The sequence below is a fragment of the Amyelois transitella genome, chromosome 7 (genome assembly GCF_032362555.1).
Source record: "Amyelois transitella isolate CPQ chromosome 7, ilAmyTran1.1, whole genome shotgun sequence".
NCBI classification, from domain to species: domain Eukaryota; kingdom Metazoa; phylum Arthropoda; class Insecta; order Lepidoptera; family Pyralidae; genus Amyelois; species Amyelois transitella.
In genome coordinates, this window is record NC_083510.1 from 12,604,755 (window position 1) to 12,621,147 (window position 16,393).

The 16,393-nt window shown below is 34.5% G+C and overlaps 1 protein-coding gene across 1 annotated transcript in view; it reads left to right on the plus strand.

The window, feature by feature from the left end:
- The first annotated feature begins 1,140 nt into the window (after positions 1–1,140).
- Positions 1,141–16,393, plus strand: part of LOC106130793 (mucin-2) — a 28,554-nt gene continuing 13,301 nt past the window's right edge. The window contains exon 1 of the mRNA XM_013329724.2: positions 1,141–1,208. Within this exon, the coding sequence (XP_013185178.1) occupies positions 1,206–1,208 (3 nt within the window). The 5' untranslated portion in view covers positions 1,141–1,205. The remainder of the gene's footprint in view (positions 1,209–16,393) is intronic.

The following is a 16,393-nucleotide window of genomic DNA, read 5'->3' on the forward strand; positions in this document are numbered from 1 at the left end:
AAGAATATATGGAATCACGCCTTTATCTCTTACATGGTAGACAGAGCAAAGAATTTTAAAAAGACTGTAAAGCTACATTCAACTTTATGACATTGTCACAATTCAGATTGTGTCAGTTTGCTAGCCCATCAACTAAGAGAAGAATCACAATTTGATAAGTCTTTTCCAAGTTTGGCTTTATCAATCTGAAAGAGAACCGACTGTCACGCACTCTTTGCTAGACGACCATCCTGGAAGCTTTTATTGATATCATTTCATAACGCATTTATGAAGAAGCTTCAAAGTACAACAGCTAAATATGTACCTAACCAGGAAGACGCAAATATACTTAAGATGACAAAAAACAGGATATGTAAACTTTTTTTGCAAAAATGCAATGTATGTACTTATTTTTAATGAGGTACTTACATTATCGGTGTCCATCCCACGCACATCGCACCCCCACCAACGGATAGGCGGGGAGAGCGTGGCCTTGACCGTATAATATTGACCGTCTATTGTAAATAACACCATACCTCTTTCTTGCAGGGGTAGGCAGAAACTGCATCTTCCTACTTGACTCGAACGCTACATACGTCTTTCGTTTTATCCACATTCATAATCACATCCATCCCTTCATACAAGCTCGGCGGTGCCGGGTATTGAACGTATGTCGAAATATATGTATGTAGAAGTTACTTATCTCATTAAAATGTGTGTAAGCTAAGTTTTGAAATATAATTTTCACGAAATAACCATGTATAAATCCTTGTTCGTAAGCTAAGGACATGACAAGTTAAAGATAATTTTCCTTTAGTCCCTACGTGCAAATAAAGAAAATATCAATTAAGTATTCAGTTATAATATAATCTGTATCAATTATAAAAAGATTTTCCAAAATGCAATAAAACCTGTTAAAAATATTGTTGTAGGAAATTGTTTCTGCTTGAAGCCGATAGATTTAAGCGTGTTACGACAAACCAATTAAATTGATCTGACCGAAGAAAATACGAATTCCAAAAAATTTTCTTATTCTCATTGAAAAAAAAAACGTGAAATCCGTCAAAAATGTCGCGTTTTCAAGGACGACCTTGAGCGTCCAGGATTCGGGTCGGCGTCGTATATAATGTATTGAGATGCGCGCGCGCCGAGCAAACGTTACGGACCTCGCGGCGAACCGGCCGCCTCGTGAGTGAATATGTGTTTGTGATAGCAGTGCAGGAAATATGGTGAGATTGCATTACTTATTATTTCATAGTGATAGTGAACTGAATAATATACAATAGATATATGTCACATAACATGATGGAGTTATTTTTAAAAAATATTGAAGAATTATGCAATTCGCGCAACGTTATTATGAAATAACTTAAGACCTAAGATAAAATCTTCAAAATATTGTTTTACCTTCAGTCCGATATTTTGCGATAGTGAATAAATTTTCTTCAGATTTTTAGATTTTAAATAAAATAATAATACCAAATAGGCCCGCCTTTCTTGTTAAGTTTAATGTACCCTATACTATACAATTAAATTATTTTGGATTACCATTAAACACGGAAACTTATAATTGACACGCTTATTATTTAAAATGGTACTTTTGTACATGAAAAAAAAGAACATTTAAAGACTCAATTCTAAAATAAAATCCATGAAATCTATTCCTTTATATTTTCACAGATTGCTTTAAGTGGGTCTTATATGTTGGTAAACAATTTCAGCGAATATTGTTCTTTATTAAACAAACGAGAGGCGAAAAGTTCAAAATTTTTCTTCTAAGTTTGCGTTTCTAACCAACTTTAAACAATAAATGACTTTTAGTTAGACAATGTATGCCAGCACTAGGGTAGAATTCAAGACACTCCCTTTCCAGTTTTTTTCTATTGTAATTATGACTACATACATACATAATATGGTCACGTCTATATCCCTTGCGGGGTTGACAGAGCCAACAGTCTTGAAAAGACTGATAGGCCACGTTCAGCTATTTGGCTTAATGATAGAATTGAGATTCAAATAGTGACAGGTTGCTAGCCCATCGCCTAAGAAAATATTCCCAAGTTTGTACGCCTATCCCTTAGTCGCCTTTTACGACATCCATGGGGATGAGATGGAGTGGTCCTATTCTTTTTTGTATTGGTGCCGGGAACCTCACGGCAATTATGACTATAGGACCTATATAAAAAAACCTAATACAAATCCTTGCTCCTGAATATTCCGATCAGAATATTAGACGTCCTTGGTAATTGAACTCCTGATTTAGGTCAGAGTTTAAAGACAAATGCATATTTCATTACGTTTTAACATCAGTCTCAAATTGCTCGTATGTATATAAATGATTTGTAGTAAGAAGTCAATGGAAACATCATTACTGGAGTAAAAACACTGACTATTATTGTAGCTCATTATGTTGATATCCTCACTAGGTCAAATCTGACTACTGCTGATGACATGCTGAAAATAAACTGTCTGATAAAAAAAATTAAAAACACTTGATATAAAATTCATCATAAATAATTATTTTTACGTATAATAATGCCTATATACCTTACGGGTTAGACAAAGTCAATATTTTTGAAAACAATAAAAGACCACGTGCAGCTTAATTGCATATTTGAAATGGTCCTATTCTAAACTGCCGGTAACGTGTCAGTTATAATTTAGGTAGAAAATACTTTAAAATATCCTCAAACTCTTTTCCACAGTATACTTATTCGGTATTAGATATATTATAATTTTTACTTATATATTTTCAGTGTAGGTAGATGAAAATGCTCTCTCCTTACACAAAAATATAAAATTTCTCTACAAATGCATGCTTTTAAGCTCAAAATTAAATAACTTTAATCATAGAATTGAATACAAATATACACGTGCGTAATAAAAGATTGCGATGTGAGGCGCGATGCGCGCGCGCTGGTCTATGCGACACCCGCGATCTCATTGCGTCACGAGGACATCCCAGCACCGGAATGAATGAAATATACCTGATATCGAAGTTACTCAAAAGTCAAAATAGAACATCGTTTAGCCTATCCGTTAACATTTAATGTTTACAAACATGTCAACCGATCTACAATACATTCATTAGTATATTGCTCTGTTGTCTTTTTCCAAGCTTTAGCGGGGCGAAGTAAAATACAAGTTTTGCTAAGTCCGGCACCAGACTCTCATTATCTTCTTAAATTATTTACAGTTCATAACCGTAAATATGACTTATTTTTTCGTTTTTATGAATAAAATTAACAAATTTCGAATTTGAGTAATATTTTTTTATGAGTAATTAAACATGGTAGAAATTCCTCTCCAAATAGTTGGCAATGTATCAGTAAGACCTTGCGCCAGGCGGCTCCCGGCTCATTGCCCACGCGGTAACAATGAGTGGCGTAATAAGATTCACCGCTGATTAATGGCGAACAATTCATTTCAAAGCACATTTTATGGGAGTTTGAACGCTACGAGCTGTTACCGCACCAACAATTACAGAAGTGTTATTTGGCAAAAAAATATCAAATGTCGAAACGCATTGTGAGTTCTGGCTGTTTTATTGCGAAGACGCACTGATGTTATACAGTCTAAATGACCACTTCTAGACAAGCTAGTTCTAAAGTTCAACTCTAGTCTACGATGCAGTCCACCATAAATTAATTTCGAGCAATCAAGTTACACAAGGAATTACATATTTCTATCTAAACAGATGATTATTATCTTTATCAAATTACAAACTTAGGTTTATTATGATCATTCACAGAAAACATTCATGTTTAACCTTGATAGATAAACTTTAAATATTTAAAATTAAACACGTATCATTAATATTATTATATTACCATAAAATTATTAAAATGTAAACGTTTAATGAAGTGCGTAAACAAGATGAATAAATACATTAATTAATTATGAGAATGACATGTGGCAATTAATTTAAAAGCCTTAATTCTAAAATAGACAAATTTTAAAAAAAATTGTGTCTACCTTGTAAAGTCACATTTAAAACAACTGGTTGGCATCCTCGGTCCGCGCTCGTGATCCAGCTACTTTCGGTTCCCGCAGATATTTTGGGAAATCCTCTCTATACAATACAGTTCTCTATAATAATAAGACGTACGGTCAAGGAATACACTATTACTAGTGTATACTGATCGTACAGGACGTGCTTTATTTCATGCAATACTCGGTAGCTGTAGCTTGATTATGTCAGTCAATGTCTTTTTTTTTATAAAAGAAAATAGGGACTTGTTATAAACCAAAGTCTTCTTCTTTGCTACCTTATATCAATTCATATGCAGCCTCTTTCGATTCGTCCTGACAATTCCCACCACCAAAAGGTTTCCGTCAATCTAACAACCCTACTCTTTTTGGTCTTTCCGTATCTCCAAAGCTCGCCACTTCTATTTCGACGACGACGCCACGTCGATATAAAGCAATGCATATTGTAAGTATAAAAGTAAAGTATTGATCTCGTATGATACGTCATGTCCTAGAGATTCCGCGAAACAGTTAGCCAAACAAAACCCAGGAAGACGGGCGACATTGACACGCTTCGCACTGGCCATATCGGGACATCAGCGGCAGATACTAACTCGTTTAGCTCGTTAATTAAAACTTTCCATTGTCTTGCTATAAGAACTTTCTTAATAAATCACTTGATCAATACTATTTTTTAAGAAATGGAATAAATTTTATAAGGCTTTTAAACTCCGCAACTATTTTCTATGAATTTTGTTGCAGATTTTTGAAATGGAGTTTAAGCGTAATGATAAAATTAAAGATTCGGTTTGTGACAAATGGACAAACAGGCAGAAAAGATACATCGAATCTTAATCTATACTAATATTATAAAGCTGAAGAGTTTGTTTGTTTGAACACGCTAATCTCAGGAACTGCTGGTTTGAATTGAAATTTTTTTGTGTTGAATAGACCATTTATCGAGAAAGGCTTTAGGCTATATAACATCACGCTGCAACTATAAGGAGCGAAGAAATAATGAAAAATGTGAAAAAAAAAACGGGGTAATTATTACATCCTTGAGGGCTTGAATGATGCCCAAAATAACTATTCCACGCGGACGAAGTCGCGAGCACAGCTAGTTCATTCCTAAAGGAAGGAACGAGTACCTTATAATTTATAACTAGCAGGCCTTTGTAAAATTTAAAAAATCTTCAATCAGCTTAGAAGAATTTCACATTAAATAATGTGAAATGTGTGACTTCTACAAATTTCAAGCATTTTCTTGGAAAGGACATCAACGAGCCGACATTCCCTCGATTCTTGTAACAATGTGTCACACCGCGTCCGATATGTGAGCGCGCGGATTACACGCTGTTATGCAAGCAATCCGGCGACCTGCAGCATTGACCTGTCGGCCTGTCTGTCTAGTACACCTATATCGCGTGAACTTCATTAGCGAAAATCTTTTTGTCAAGGGAAAAGTTTATTTTCCCTCTGTTTGGGTGTGATGGAGTAGGTACTTGTTCAACGAGCAGTTTGTATTTACGCTACAACTGTCAAATATACAAAAGCAAAAGTACCACTGATATTCAATAAATTTGCTAATTTAAAGAAAATAATCGTCGTAAAAATTCATCTTAGGGAATAACAATGTATAGTGCTAAAATAGCTATATCGATCACTCATACAAAACTGACCCTACCAGCCTGAATGTGTAGTGTGTCAGCGGTGGCCCGCCCCGCCTCGCTGCGGTCAAGTTATTGTGAAATAGCTTCCCAAAGTATATGAATCTATACGCAATGCACTCGCCCCGATTGAATTGATATTTTGCTACAAGTGAAATTTACACCTTTGGATAAAGCTTTTAGATAATAATTATAAAGGTTAAGTATTTAAATTACATGACATTTAGGTCTACAGATATTAAGTACCATTTTTGTTAAGATTTTGTCAAATATTATATATACCATGTCTAAAAGGTATCGCTGTTTGCAATTTTAGGAATGTGCTTCCTAGATTTGAAGCCGTGGATCTTTAAATCAAGTAATGTTTCTAAAATTAAAGTCCAAGAGTTAGATTTCAAATGCATTGCAAAGTGAAACGGATTAAATTATCTAAATCTAAAGTAGAATTATTGAATGCGCGCGTGAAATGTTCTCAGAAATATCTCGCCTTCCAGTATCCGGATCCGTTTTGAGAAGACAATGAACGAGTTATTGTTCTGACATTGATCGCGTTCTTTCTTTATTGTTGCAATGAAAAATAGCAACGGAAATGCAAGTCTGGGCTTAAATATCAAGTTTTAGTCACGACTAACAAGGCACTAAGTATTTTGTACACCAAATCACATTCTCAAATAAACATTTTATGATGAATATTTATGGCTAGTTGTTGCTTAGGGTTCGATTTCGTGGAAATTTCAGTTCTAAAATAAGCCTTATCTTTTATTAAAGGTCTTGTCAAAGTTTACTAATAGATCAAGTATTTGTAACAATCAAAAATATTTTTGTCTTTCATGAAATCAATATTAAAGAGATAAATAAAAGCCCTAGTCATGAGGCTTTTCAGTATTTCCGTGACTGATGGTGTTATCTGCTCCGAATACAATACAGACTTGATTACATCTTCTTTTTCTTCTTCCTCCTGGCTGGTTTAATTCTCACTTTCTTTGGAGAGAAGCCCGGGGTGTGCGTGTGTGATGGATCCTGGATCAGAAGAGACAGTTTTTTCACGAAGCGACTCCCTTCTGACCTCCGCAACCTTTGCAGTGGAATCTGACACGTTTTGGATCAATGCTGGTTACACAGACAGTTGCATGAAAATGCAGGTTTCCTCACGATGTTATTTCTCACCGTAAGAGCATCATTTAGTATTTAAATTAGTGTACATAACTGATGAAAGATATGATTTTGTATGTATTTCCGATATTATGTTTCCTATTCGAGTGCGGCTGGTAGAATCGTCTGGACAGGCCGTCCAGCCAATGCGGCAGGACATTTGGATGTCAAGGGCGGCCCTCAATACGAGGGTCATCGCTTAAACGTCAACCACACGCTTCTGACCACTCATAGTAGTCACCAACGGCATGGCAAATCTGAACAACTGATGCGAAGATGGCGACATTTGGTAATTAAATAGGAAAACTTTATCATCGAATGAAAGTTTGCCATGCTAAACCGGCATGACGATTTGTTTAAATTTTATGTCACTATTGTTGTCTCTGTCTATCCTTTCGTCAAAGAGGCGTCATCATAAGCATTTTATGTAGTTAATATTATAGTATAACAGGAGTATTAACACCTTATTTTAAGCAAAAGAAAGTAAACAATTTATTTCTTCTATTTCCTAGTTAATTATATAAAAATATCGCTAACTCAATGTGAGTTAACGTATCTTTGCTTGAGCGCGCTATGTCACAGCGCGTTGTTTTCGTAAGCAGCGCACTCGACTCGCCGTGGTACCAACCATACAGGTCGTGTAGTAATTCTCTTAGAAAAAGGAATAGATTAACTGGAGAATGGGTATAAACTTCACACCGAATTACACATTTCAATTTGACATTTAAAATTATCTTCCGCTGTTTAGACCACAGAAGAGAATTGCATTGGATATTGTCATAACAATAAGTAACTCAAAAATTCATTTATGGACATATCTGAGGGTGTGTGACACACCGCCGACCTGGCTCGGAGTTTCACATTGTTCGCACGCCATACATTACTTTTACATAATAAATGCTGGAATTTTTAAACGACAAAGACGCGTAAGTACAAAAAGTTAAAATTATTTTAGCCCCTTTAGGTTTAGAAAATAGCTGAGAACATTTCCATCCCAAGTTTCGTTAGTACTCTAATGTAGATTCGACCATCGACTCTGCAGAAATTCATAGGATAATTATGTATGTATAATTCTTTTTTCAAGATAATTTTATATAAGCACAAACAAGCAATATATTGATCAATACAACATGAATGAATATAAATTTACCTCTCCGTCCCCGAAACTGACCAAGACTTGTAAATCACAAACAGAAACCACGGAATTATGCAAAACGCAGAATATTGATTGCTTGCAATCACGCGCTATTGTGTCGCTTTGTGGAAGGATTCTGAAGGAATACCATTAGTCAAATTTACCAACAACATGGCATAGGTACCTACATATTATTTAGTACTAATAATTACCGCATTCTAATAAATATAAAGATGTTATTATATTCTAGGGGTCAATTCGCGATGCGGTTCGAATCGACGCGGATCGATCAGCGGAAATTGTATCTTTCCGTGTACTAGGTAATGTTAAATTATAAGGCCGCGGCGCTCTGCGGGTCTTATCTTCGGTGTAAAATGACCCTTAGTCTAAGTTTTAAGTAAACCAAGACAAATGAGTGCATGTCGCAAGCGGGAAGCGACAATGCAAGCTGAAGCAAACAGACGGAGCCGCGGCTTGTGACGGGGAATTGGTTCCAGTCGTCTGAGTGTTCTATTGCAATCTGTGATGTCCTTTTTACTTTCGTTGCATAAGTTCTCGAAACAAACGGTTTTCTTCATCTTCAGATTTTAAGGTCTGATTCCTTATGTTAAATGAAATTTGAAATTTGTAATCCGGGGCTGCGATGGCTCAGTATTTCCAGTAATAAAGGTTCTTATTACTCCGAAAGGTATAAATTATGTCTGTACAAATTTACTGAGATCACACCAGTAGTTTTTGAGCTTATTCGTTATTGTAAACATTAATATAATAATGAATAGAATAGAATATTTATTTATCTCTGTTTTTTTTTCAGTTAAAATGTAACTTTTCTCTTCATACTATTACTACTGATGTAGAAGTACAAAAATAGCACGCATATCACGTCATTATCCCATACGGGGAATCAGAGCTAATTTGACACAAGCATCAAAAGTCATTTTGATAGAATGAGGATTTAGACGTACTGACATTGCGAATACACAGTTTTTCAAGTTTGGGCCTATCAAGCCGGACAAAACCATTTTTACAAATTGATTACCTACTCAAATGACCACGATCTCATTTATAACAACTGACGCTCACTAACTCGCATCATCTCGTGTGACAGCTGAGCACCAGGTGCTTAACAACACTATCTGGTCGCGCACGCAACGCTTGCCCCACGACGCAATGCGAGAGGTACATATTACGAGGCAGGTTGTGTTTGTTCGCCGCTCGCACGATGAGAGATACTCGTAGTTTTGACTGCAGACGCATTCTGGTCGAACTGGCATTGGCTTTCGTGGTGTTTTATTATTGTCAATGTCTTACCGTACTTTCATAACTATTCTCTCTTAAAGATTACCTGGGAATAGCCGTGGCAGTCACCTTATTCTGGCTGTTTTTAACTAAAATGAGTAGTTAACAACACATGCATAACTTTAAAGCAATTTTCAGAGACGCAGAGTTAATGGAGGAACCAATTCATTCTGAATAGTTCATACATTTCATTTTTTTATGGTTTATTTTTTCTAGCCATAATATTTATGTATTCATAATAACTTTATTCGAAAAACGACCGGCTCGAGTCAATATTTATTCGACAACACCAAGTCGAGTGAACGCCTTTACATGCGCATGCGCTTAAGTGGCCATTCAGTAGCATTCGCGATTGAGAAATGAGAAGTGCCTTTCAGAATGATTTGTACTGGTTTAGTGGTTGACATCCCGGAATAAGATCAACACATGTTTATACGTAAGTCTGGCAGAGAGGAGTACCTATATAATTATAGGTACTCCTCTCTGTCATACTTGCGTATTGTTTGTTGTATCCTCCAAATATTTCTTAGCTATGGTATAAACTGTAGTTATTGTATTCTAAAAATAGAAAAATACCGCCTTGCTTTCAATGAAACAAACTACATGTGCCTACTGAGACATTTTTTATTAAAAATATATTAAACGTCACATTATACGATCGAACAGGTGAAAAAATAGCTGACAGCTTTCAAAAGTAATCATAACTTTCTCTTGTTACAAAAAAAAAACAAGTTGTAGAGGTCAACACTGACCCTTGCCTTAACTGATTGCAAAACTTAGGTCTTCAATCTTCAGAATTCCTAAAGATTACCAACGCAATTGAAACTTTATTTAATTTTAATAAGGTTGAAACTTAACATTTCGGTTTATCGCCTCATTTACTATGTGTTGCCAAACCGATGAGTCTGAAGAAAGCCACCAACCTTGGTCAGTATGAATCTTCTGAACTCATATTAAATCTCCATTACACCCACTTTATTTTCAATCACATTCTTTTGTAAAACCTTGAATTCAGTTTAAAATAGTTTACAAATTGAATGAATTTTGAGGAAAAAGTTTCCCTCCACTTAATGTTTACAATTTCTATTATAACATGTTTGCATTCAGTAAAATACAAGAAATTATATTTTACTTAATTTGAATTAAGATAATCTAATATCTGTTGTTTAAACCAGGATGTCCGTCTCTGAGCGCGCCGGTGTGAAGCTCGCGTGTCATCTAAATATTTATGTAAAACGCTACCCACTGCGATACAGCGTCTTCAAATAACCTCCATTTTAACCTTAATGTCAATTCATAAGGTCTACATTTGAAAAACTAATTACAATCGTATGCAAATCGATTTATGAAGACTTCAATGTCACCACTCGATGTTTGAAAATTAAACAAATATGTCAAAGGTTGCTTAAGAAGCGGTCGAGTGCGGAACAAAACCAATTTGTGATCATTAATACAGAACTTTATTCTGTCGTCAATAAGACTCAAAGTAGGTTTTAAACCTGATGTTTCAGATTGCGTCCCACACATGTTACATTTGAATCGTTAAGAAATTAAGCTAATTGAATACATTAAGCGTGTATTCTTAAACTTGAACTTTTGAAGCTTCATTTATTAAATTTCTTATCGGTTAAAAGAGAAATATTGACGCAAATAAGTTTTTATGATGCAGATTTTAGAAATTCAACAAACGCACTTCACAGTCGTAGTCTGAGTAATCAACCAACACTCATTTATTGAATGCGTTATAATTTGTAGAAATAATAAAGACGTTAAAATCTTGTTCATAAGCCTTAACATTCTATAATAGCCATCGGCGTAATATGTCGGAGGATATTGTGATGAGAGAATAGTTCTTTACAAAAATTTCTTTTAAAAACATGTCAATAATGTGCTTTATAAAAAAATTACCTCATCAACAAAAATCTTTAGTATTAAGATTTCTTGTTTTGTGGAGAGAAATAAACATTTATTATTATTGTTATATATTATATTTCTGACATGACATACCCTGCCTCCGAAATATGAAGGCCGTCCTCTGAAATGCGGATCTTCCAAAGCGCTGACATTCATCAAACCTGTTCCAAAAAAATAATTAATTAGAACTTGTAACGTCTTCCATGATGAACCAGTTTCCTAAATTAATAATTAGATTAAAAATTAAAATTTATGCTCCCCAAAATGTAGTGCTTGATAACTTTAAAAATGATGTAATATTAAATTAACTTTAGAAGTTTTATTTTAATAATGACCCTGAAATATTCAATAATCTACACTTATAATTATGTCCTATACTAATACTATTAAGTATTACATAAAGACTAAGAGATAGGCTTTTAAACTTGGGATTCTTCTTTTTCGCGATGGGCTAGCAACCTGTCACTTTTTGAATCTCAATGTGGCCTTTCAGTTTATTCATGAATTTCGGCTCTGTCTACCCCGCAAGGCAAATAAACGTGATATATATATATATGTATGTACGTTACATAAAAATCTTCGATAATTTCAACTCAAGAATTACTGCGGATAGAGCGGCGAGCGAAAGCTAGTGTAAAATAACGTTTTGACGTTAGATCTTTAGGTAAAATGTCAGGTCAAGTGCATCATCCACTAACTATACTTATGTCATTTACATATTAAAGGAAATATTTTTCAAAAATAGACTAAATTATTTTAAGTTTTTATGAATTAACAATTTAGTCCAACGTTTTTAAAGTTAAGTACAATATGGCGCTAAATAACATAAATGCTTTCCTCAAATCCATAAAACTATGTTGTTTTGAGAACACATGTATTATGTAATTGTGGTGAATGTCGACGTGTCGCTGCACCACGCTGCATGAGCTCGAATGCCTGAGGTCGTATTTTTTGCCATTTGTAAATGCCTAGGTGTCTATCAATCAAACTGAAATTTGCTAATATTTCGCTGCAAATTGTGAGAAGTTAATTTCCTTTAAAAGCAACTGCAACTATCATATATTTTTAAACCCTGTCAGAGTTTTAATGTTGGTAATATTCTCTATAATAATTTTGATATTTAAGAACTTTTGTACTGTAAAAACTCTGGACGGCTAGTACCTAACAACGTGATGTTAAACAATATGATATTTTTATGTATAATGGCTTATTAAATGGGCAATTTGTAAATATTGAAAAGGTTATTCTCTTGTGCCATTTCATGGCAAATTTGTCATGTCAGAATCTAAAATATTTTCATAATAAGAAAAAAATAAAATAATAAATGATTAAAATATTTCTTTACAAGTAAACGGAATTGATACCTACTTTTGTTTCTTGTGTTTATGATTTTCGATGTTTTCTGTAAACATAAATTAGTAAATAATTACCTAAATAAAAAAAATGTAATGACAATATTAATTTTCATTTTTTTTAAAGTATGACGACATTAAATTTGTTTAAAAGACGAAGATTATGATTTTACCTTCGCTGTTAATTTATCAATAAAGTATAATTAACTTGTTTTAGATTATGAAATCATTAAAATGGCAAAAATTGACATTTTATTGAAAATATTCAATCTTTTTAAATTTTCAAATGTTATTTCTTATTTCGCATAGGTACAATTTAAATATCGCAGTTCCTTACATGCCCACTTCTAAGCTATGGCTGCCGGTATAATAATGACTACCAACCTCTCAAAGTAACATATCTGTGTGTCGAATTCTGTATTTATGTATTTATTTATGTTGAAAAGATGGTACAACCTAAGGTCGACATTGAGAAGCAGCACGTGGGAGGCTGCGCGGGACCTGAACTCGAACACTCCTCTTATAGAAGTCGGTCAAACAAGTTTGTCGACCAATCCATTTGTAAACGAAAATTTGTCATCACACACGATAAGTATTATAGTCCATACTTCCATGGTATACTATAAAAAAATGATTTGTAGCAATGAGCTCAAAAACTACTGGATCGATAAAACCTTCAGGAGTAACTTTTTATTTTTAGAAAGTCTTTCATTTTGAGTTATTTGTAGAAATACAAGTCTGAGGAATATAAGCAGGTAAATTTTATTTACATGCATCGTTTTTATAATATAATACATACATACATACCTACATACATGCATAAAATCACATCTCTTCACGTTTTTATAATAAACGCTCTCTTATTTTGCGTGTTCATAGCTTCATCTTCATGGATAAGTTTCGGAGCTCAAACTTACATTACTAAAACTTTAAAAATAACAGTTTCTTAGCACGAACACCTGAGCACTCAAAGTCATACATGTTTGACATCCTCACACATGACGATAGTAAATAACTGATTGATTAAACAATATAAATAACTTAAAAATACCGATGACATACGCTGCGCACGCGCTGATGTGTTTCTGTTTGCGATAAGGCAAAAAACGTTATTCTTGATGTCACCGGTGTATAATTACTAGCCATGAGATTTCCGGTAGAACAGAATCACAAAGCAAAGTATAAGAGGACACCTAGCTCGCCTGAAGAGAGTGATGATTGCCTGCATTCGCTTCATTCACGATCATCACTGCAGGGATCATTTTAAGTGTAAAGCAAGGCAGCATCTAGTCTTTGCCTGCTCTTAAGGAAAGAGGAGTATATTTTCGTATGTAGCTAAACGAACATTATCTATTACGTATAGAACGTAACCCAAGACCTAGACCAGAACCAATCCTGGGAGATTGGTTTTAGTCTAGCCATCGGAGGTCCGACGACGGTCACTCTTTGTATAAACAAAATTTGATCACCTAGGTTATATGATGAACCCTAGGTACTGAACCAAGACAAAAATTAAAAATAATACATATCGCACCTCCTCCGGTGCGACACCGTCACTTATGCAAAAATAGCAAAAATGAGTTACATATGTAATAACTCTCCTAATGCTTCCCTTAGCTTGGTGCGATAACGTTACTTTTGTAGTACACATAGTTACCGCAGTATAAGCTATTCATCTTGTAAAAATCTTCAAATATGACAATGTTATGGGATGTTAAAGTTTTAAATGCTTCTCTTTTAAATTGTGTTTTTGCATAAGTGACAGTGTCGCACCGGGGGTGCGATATTTAAACTATTTAGTGTACAGCTAAGAAGCAACCGGGAACACACTCAGTTTTTAAATTATAATACTTTGAAGTGGGCGAATGGAAGATTTGTTGAAATTATTTATATAATTGCATCATGTATGCTTCTGTAAATTTTTCCAAGTTATATTGAACTCAGGCGCCTACCTCGACCGCGGCTTAAGTAATTCGCCCTTTGAGCCTGAGAGTAACATAGATTTGTCCTATTCTCTTGTTTGTAATTTGAGAAATTTTCGTGACATAACTCAAATGTACAGAATTGTTTATTAAGAAATATCTATTCCTAAAGCGTATTTTCAATAATGGTCCGACATAAACCTCAGAAACATTATATATTTTTAAAATTAAAAACGAGTTTGTAAAAGTTGAGAAATCGCTTGATTGAACCCTCGATGTCAATACATCAAATGTTTCCAAAGGCGATCAGATAAGACAGAGGTCAATCATTACTACACGTCTATCGAAGGGGAGTTTCAGCAGAGCCTTACATTTGTAGTCTTGTTTTATAATTGAATTTAACATTTGCGATGAAGTCGCGATGATCAAGCGAGTAGGGTTGTCTAGTGGGGATTGAAACTGGAGAGTATCCTTAGTATTTACATAATTGTTTATATAGTTTTACATAAGAAATCATCGTATTACAAGAATTATGTTAATGTAATCAATCCGCAATTATCGATCATAAAGGAATATCTTGGTCCAGCCAGATGAACAGGACTAATATTACGATTTCTATAGTTGTAACGAGGAGGTACGGAGTACGGATATTATCTTCACCTAAATCGTTATTCAGTGTCAGAATTGATTGTAACAATAACAAGCTTTCATCTTTGCACGATTCTCACTTAAATAACAATGTTGTTAGTTGTACAATAGTAAAACATAATCGCCGCACGTACATATACGGCTAGAACGAGTTGTATTTGGTTAACACGACTGCAATTACTGAACAAGCCTACACGAGGCGTACAATAATCAGCAAATCCCTTCTTGTTGAAGGACTGACAGTTTCACAACCACTGGTCTCTACTCCACAGACTGTAATTTAATATTAATTATTTTAACTTTAAAAGCTACCATTATAGAATGTAATGCCGTTGCCTCTGCGCTCGTATGGCGGAGTGATAAACTTACCAGTTTCAACGTAGCTCTCTGCTCCCATCAGTATTGCATAAGAATTACATCAATTCTGGAGTGTGTGAGTCCCGCTATAGGTTAGGTTTACATATCAACGCGTCTGAGAGTGCAGGGTGCTGCACCATATTTTCCCTCCCCGTAAGAGCACCAATTATTAAGCAAATTAATCATAATTGTTTTTTATGGAAAACTGTGTATAATATAGATTAATAGCCAAAAAAATATGTTTTTTTTTCTTGAAATGCACAATGTACAATTTAAATCAATAAATACTCGTAAAAGAATCAATTGCAAATTTCATAAATTATTATGAACGAATCACATGTATAATTCAGCTGTACTCCCAGACTACTGCGTCTGCTCTTTGTGAATGTTGATTTTCAGATCTCCATCGAAACGCGCAGTGATTTAGCAATTCACTGCACTCCTCGTTTGACGTAAAGGAAATCTGACTGACGTAAAGAACCACTTATGCTAAATTAATGCCGTAAAGGTCATCGCGAGACTAAAGACAACGTTATTTTTGAGAGTCAAATTTACTGACACACTTATTATTTACGAACGCATTCCTTCATCTACTTGGTATTACGAAACGCTGCCTAAGAAAATTACAAGCTTTCCTCATTACTCTAGCAAATACTTTTGTTGTTCGAACCTCATTGAGAAATACTTCAGGTGCGAAAAGTGGCGAGGAGAAAAGTATGAAAATAAAATATTTAGGCTTTTAATGATTAAATATTTAAAGCAACAGAATCACCAAGTTTGGGGTTGCTTTAAAGCATCAAAAAAGGGTCCATGGTCAAAGGCATACCCCGGGCAGCTCTACAGAGAGGTGAGGATGCAACCGGAACTAAAGCCAGGAGGAAGAAACTTTAGAAATAAATAAACTTTTGTAATATTCTATATTCTAAATTGTTTCATAATAAAAAAAAAGAACTTAAAACATAAAAAATATAAAAAATACTATCATACTCGTAGATGTGC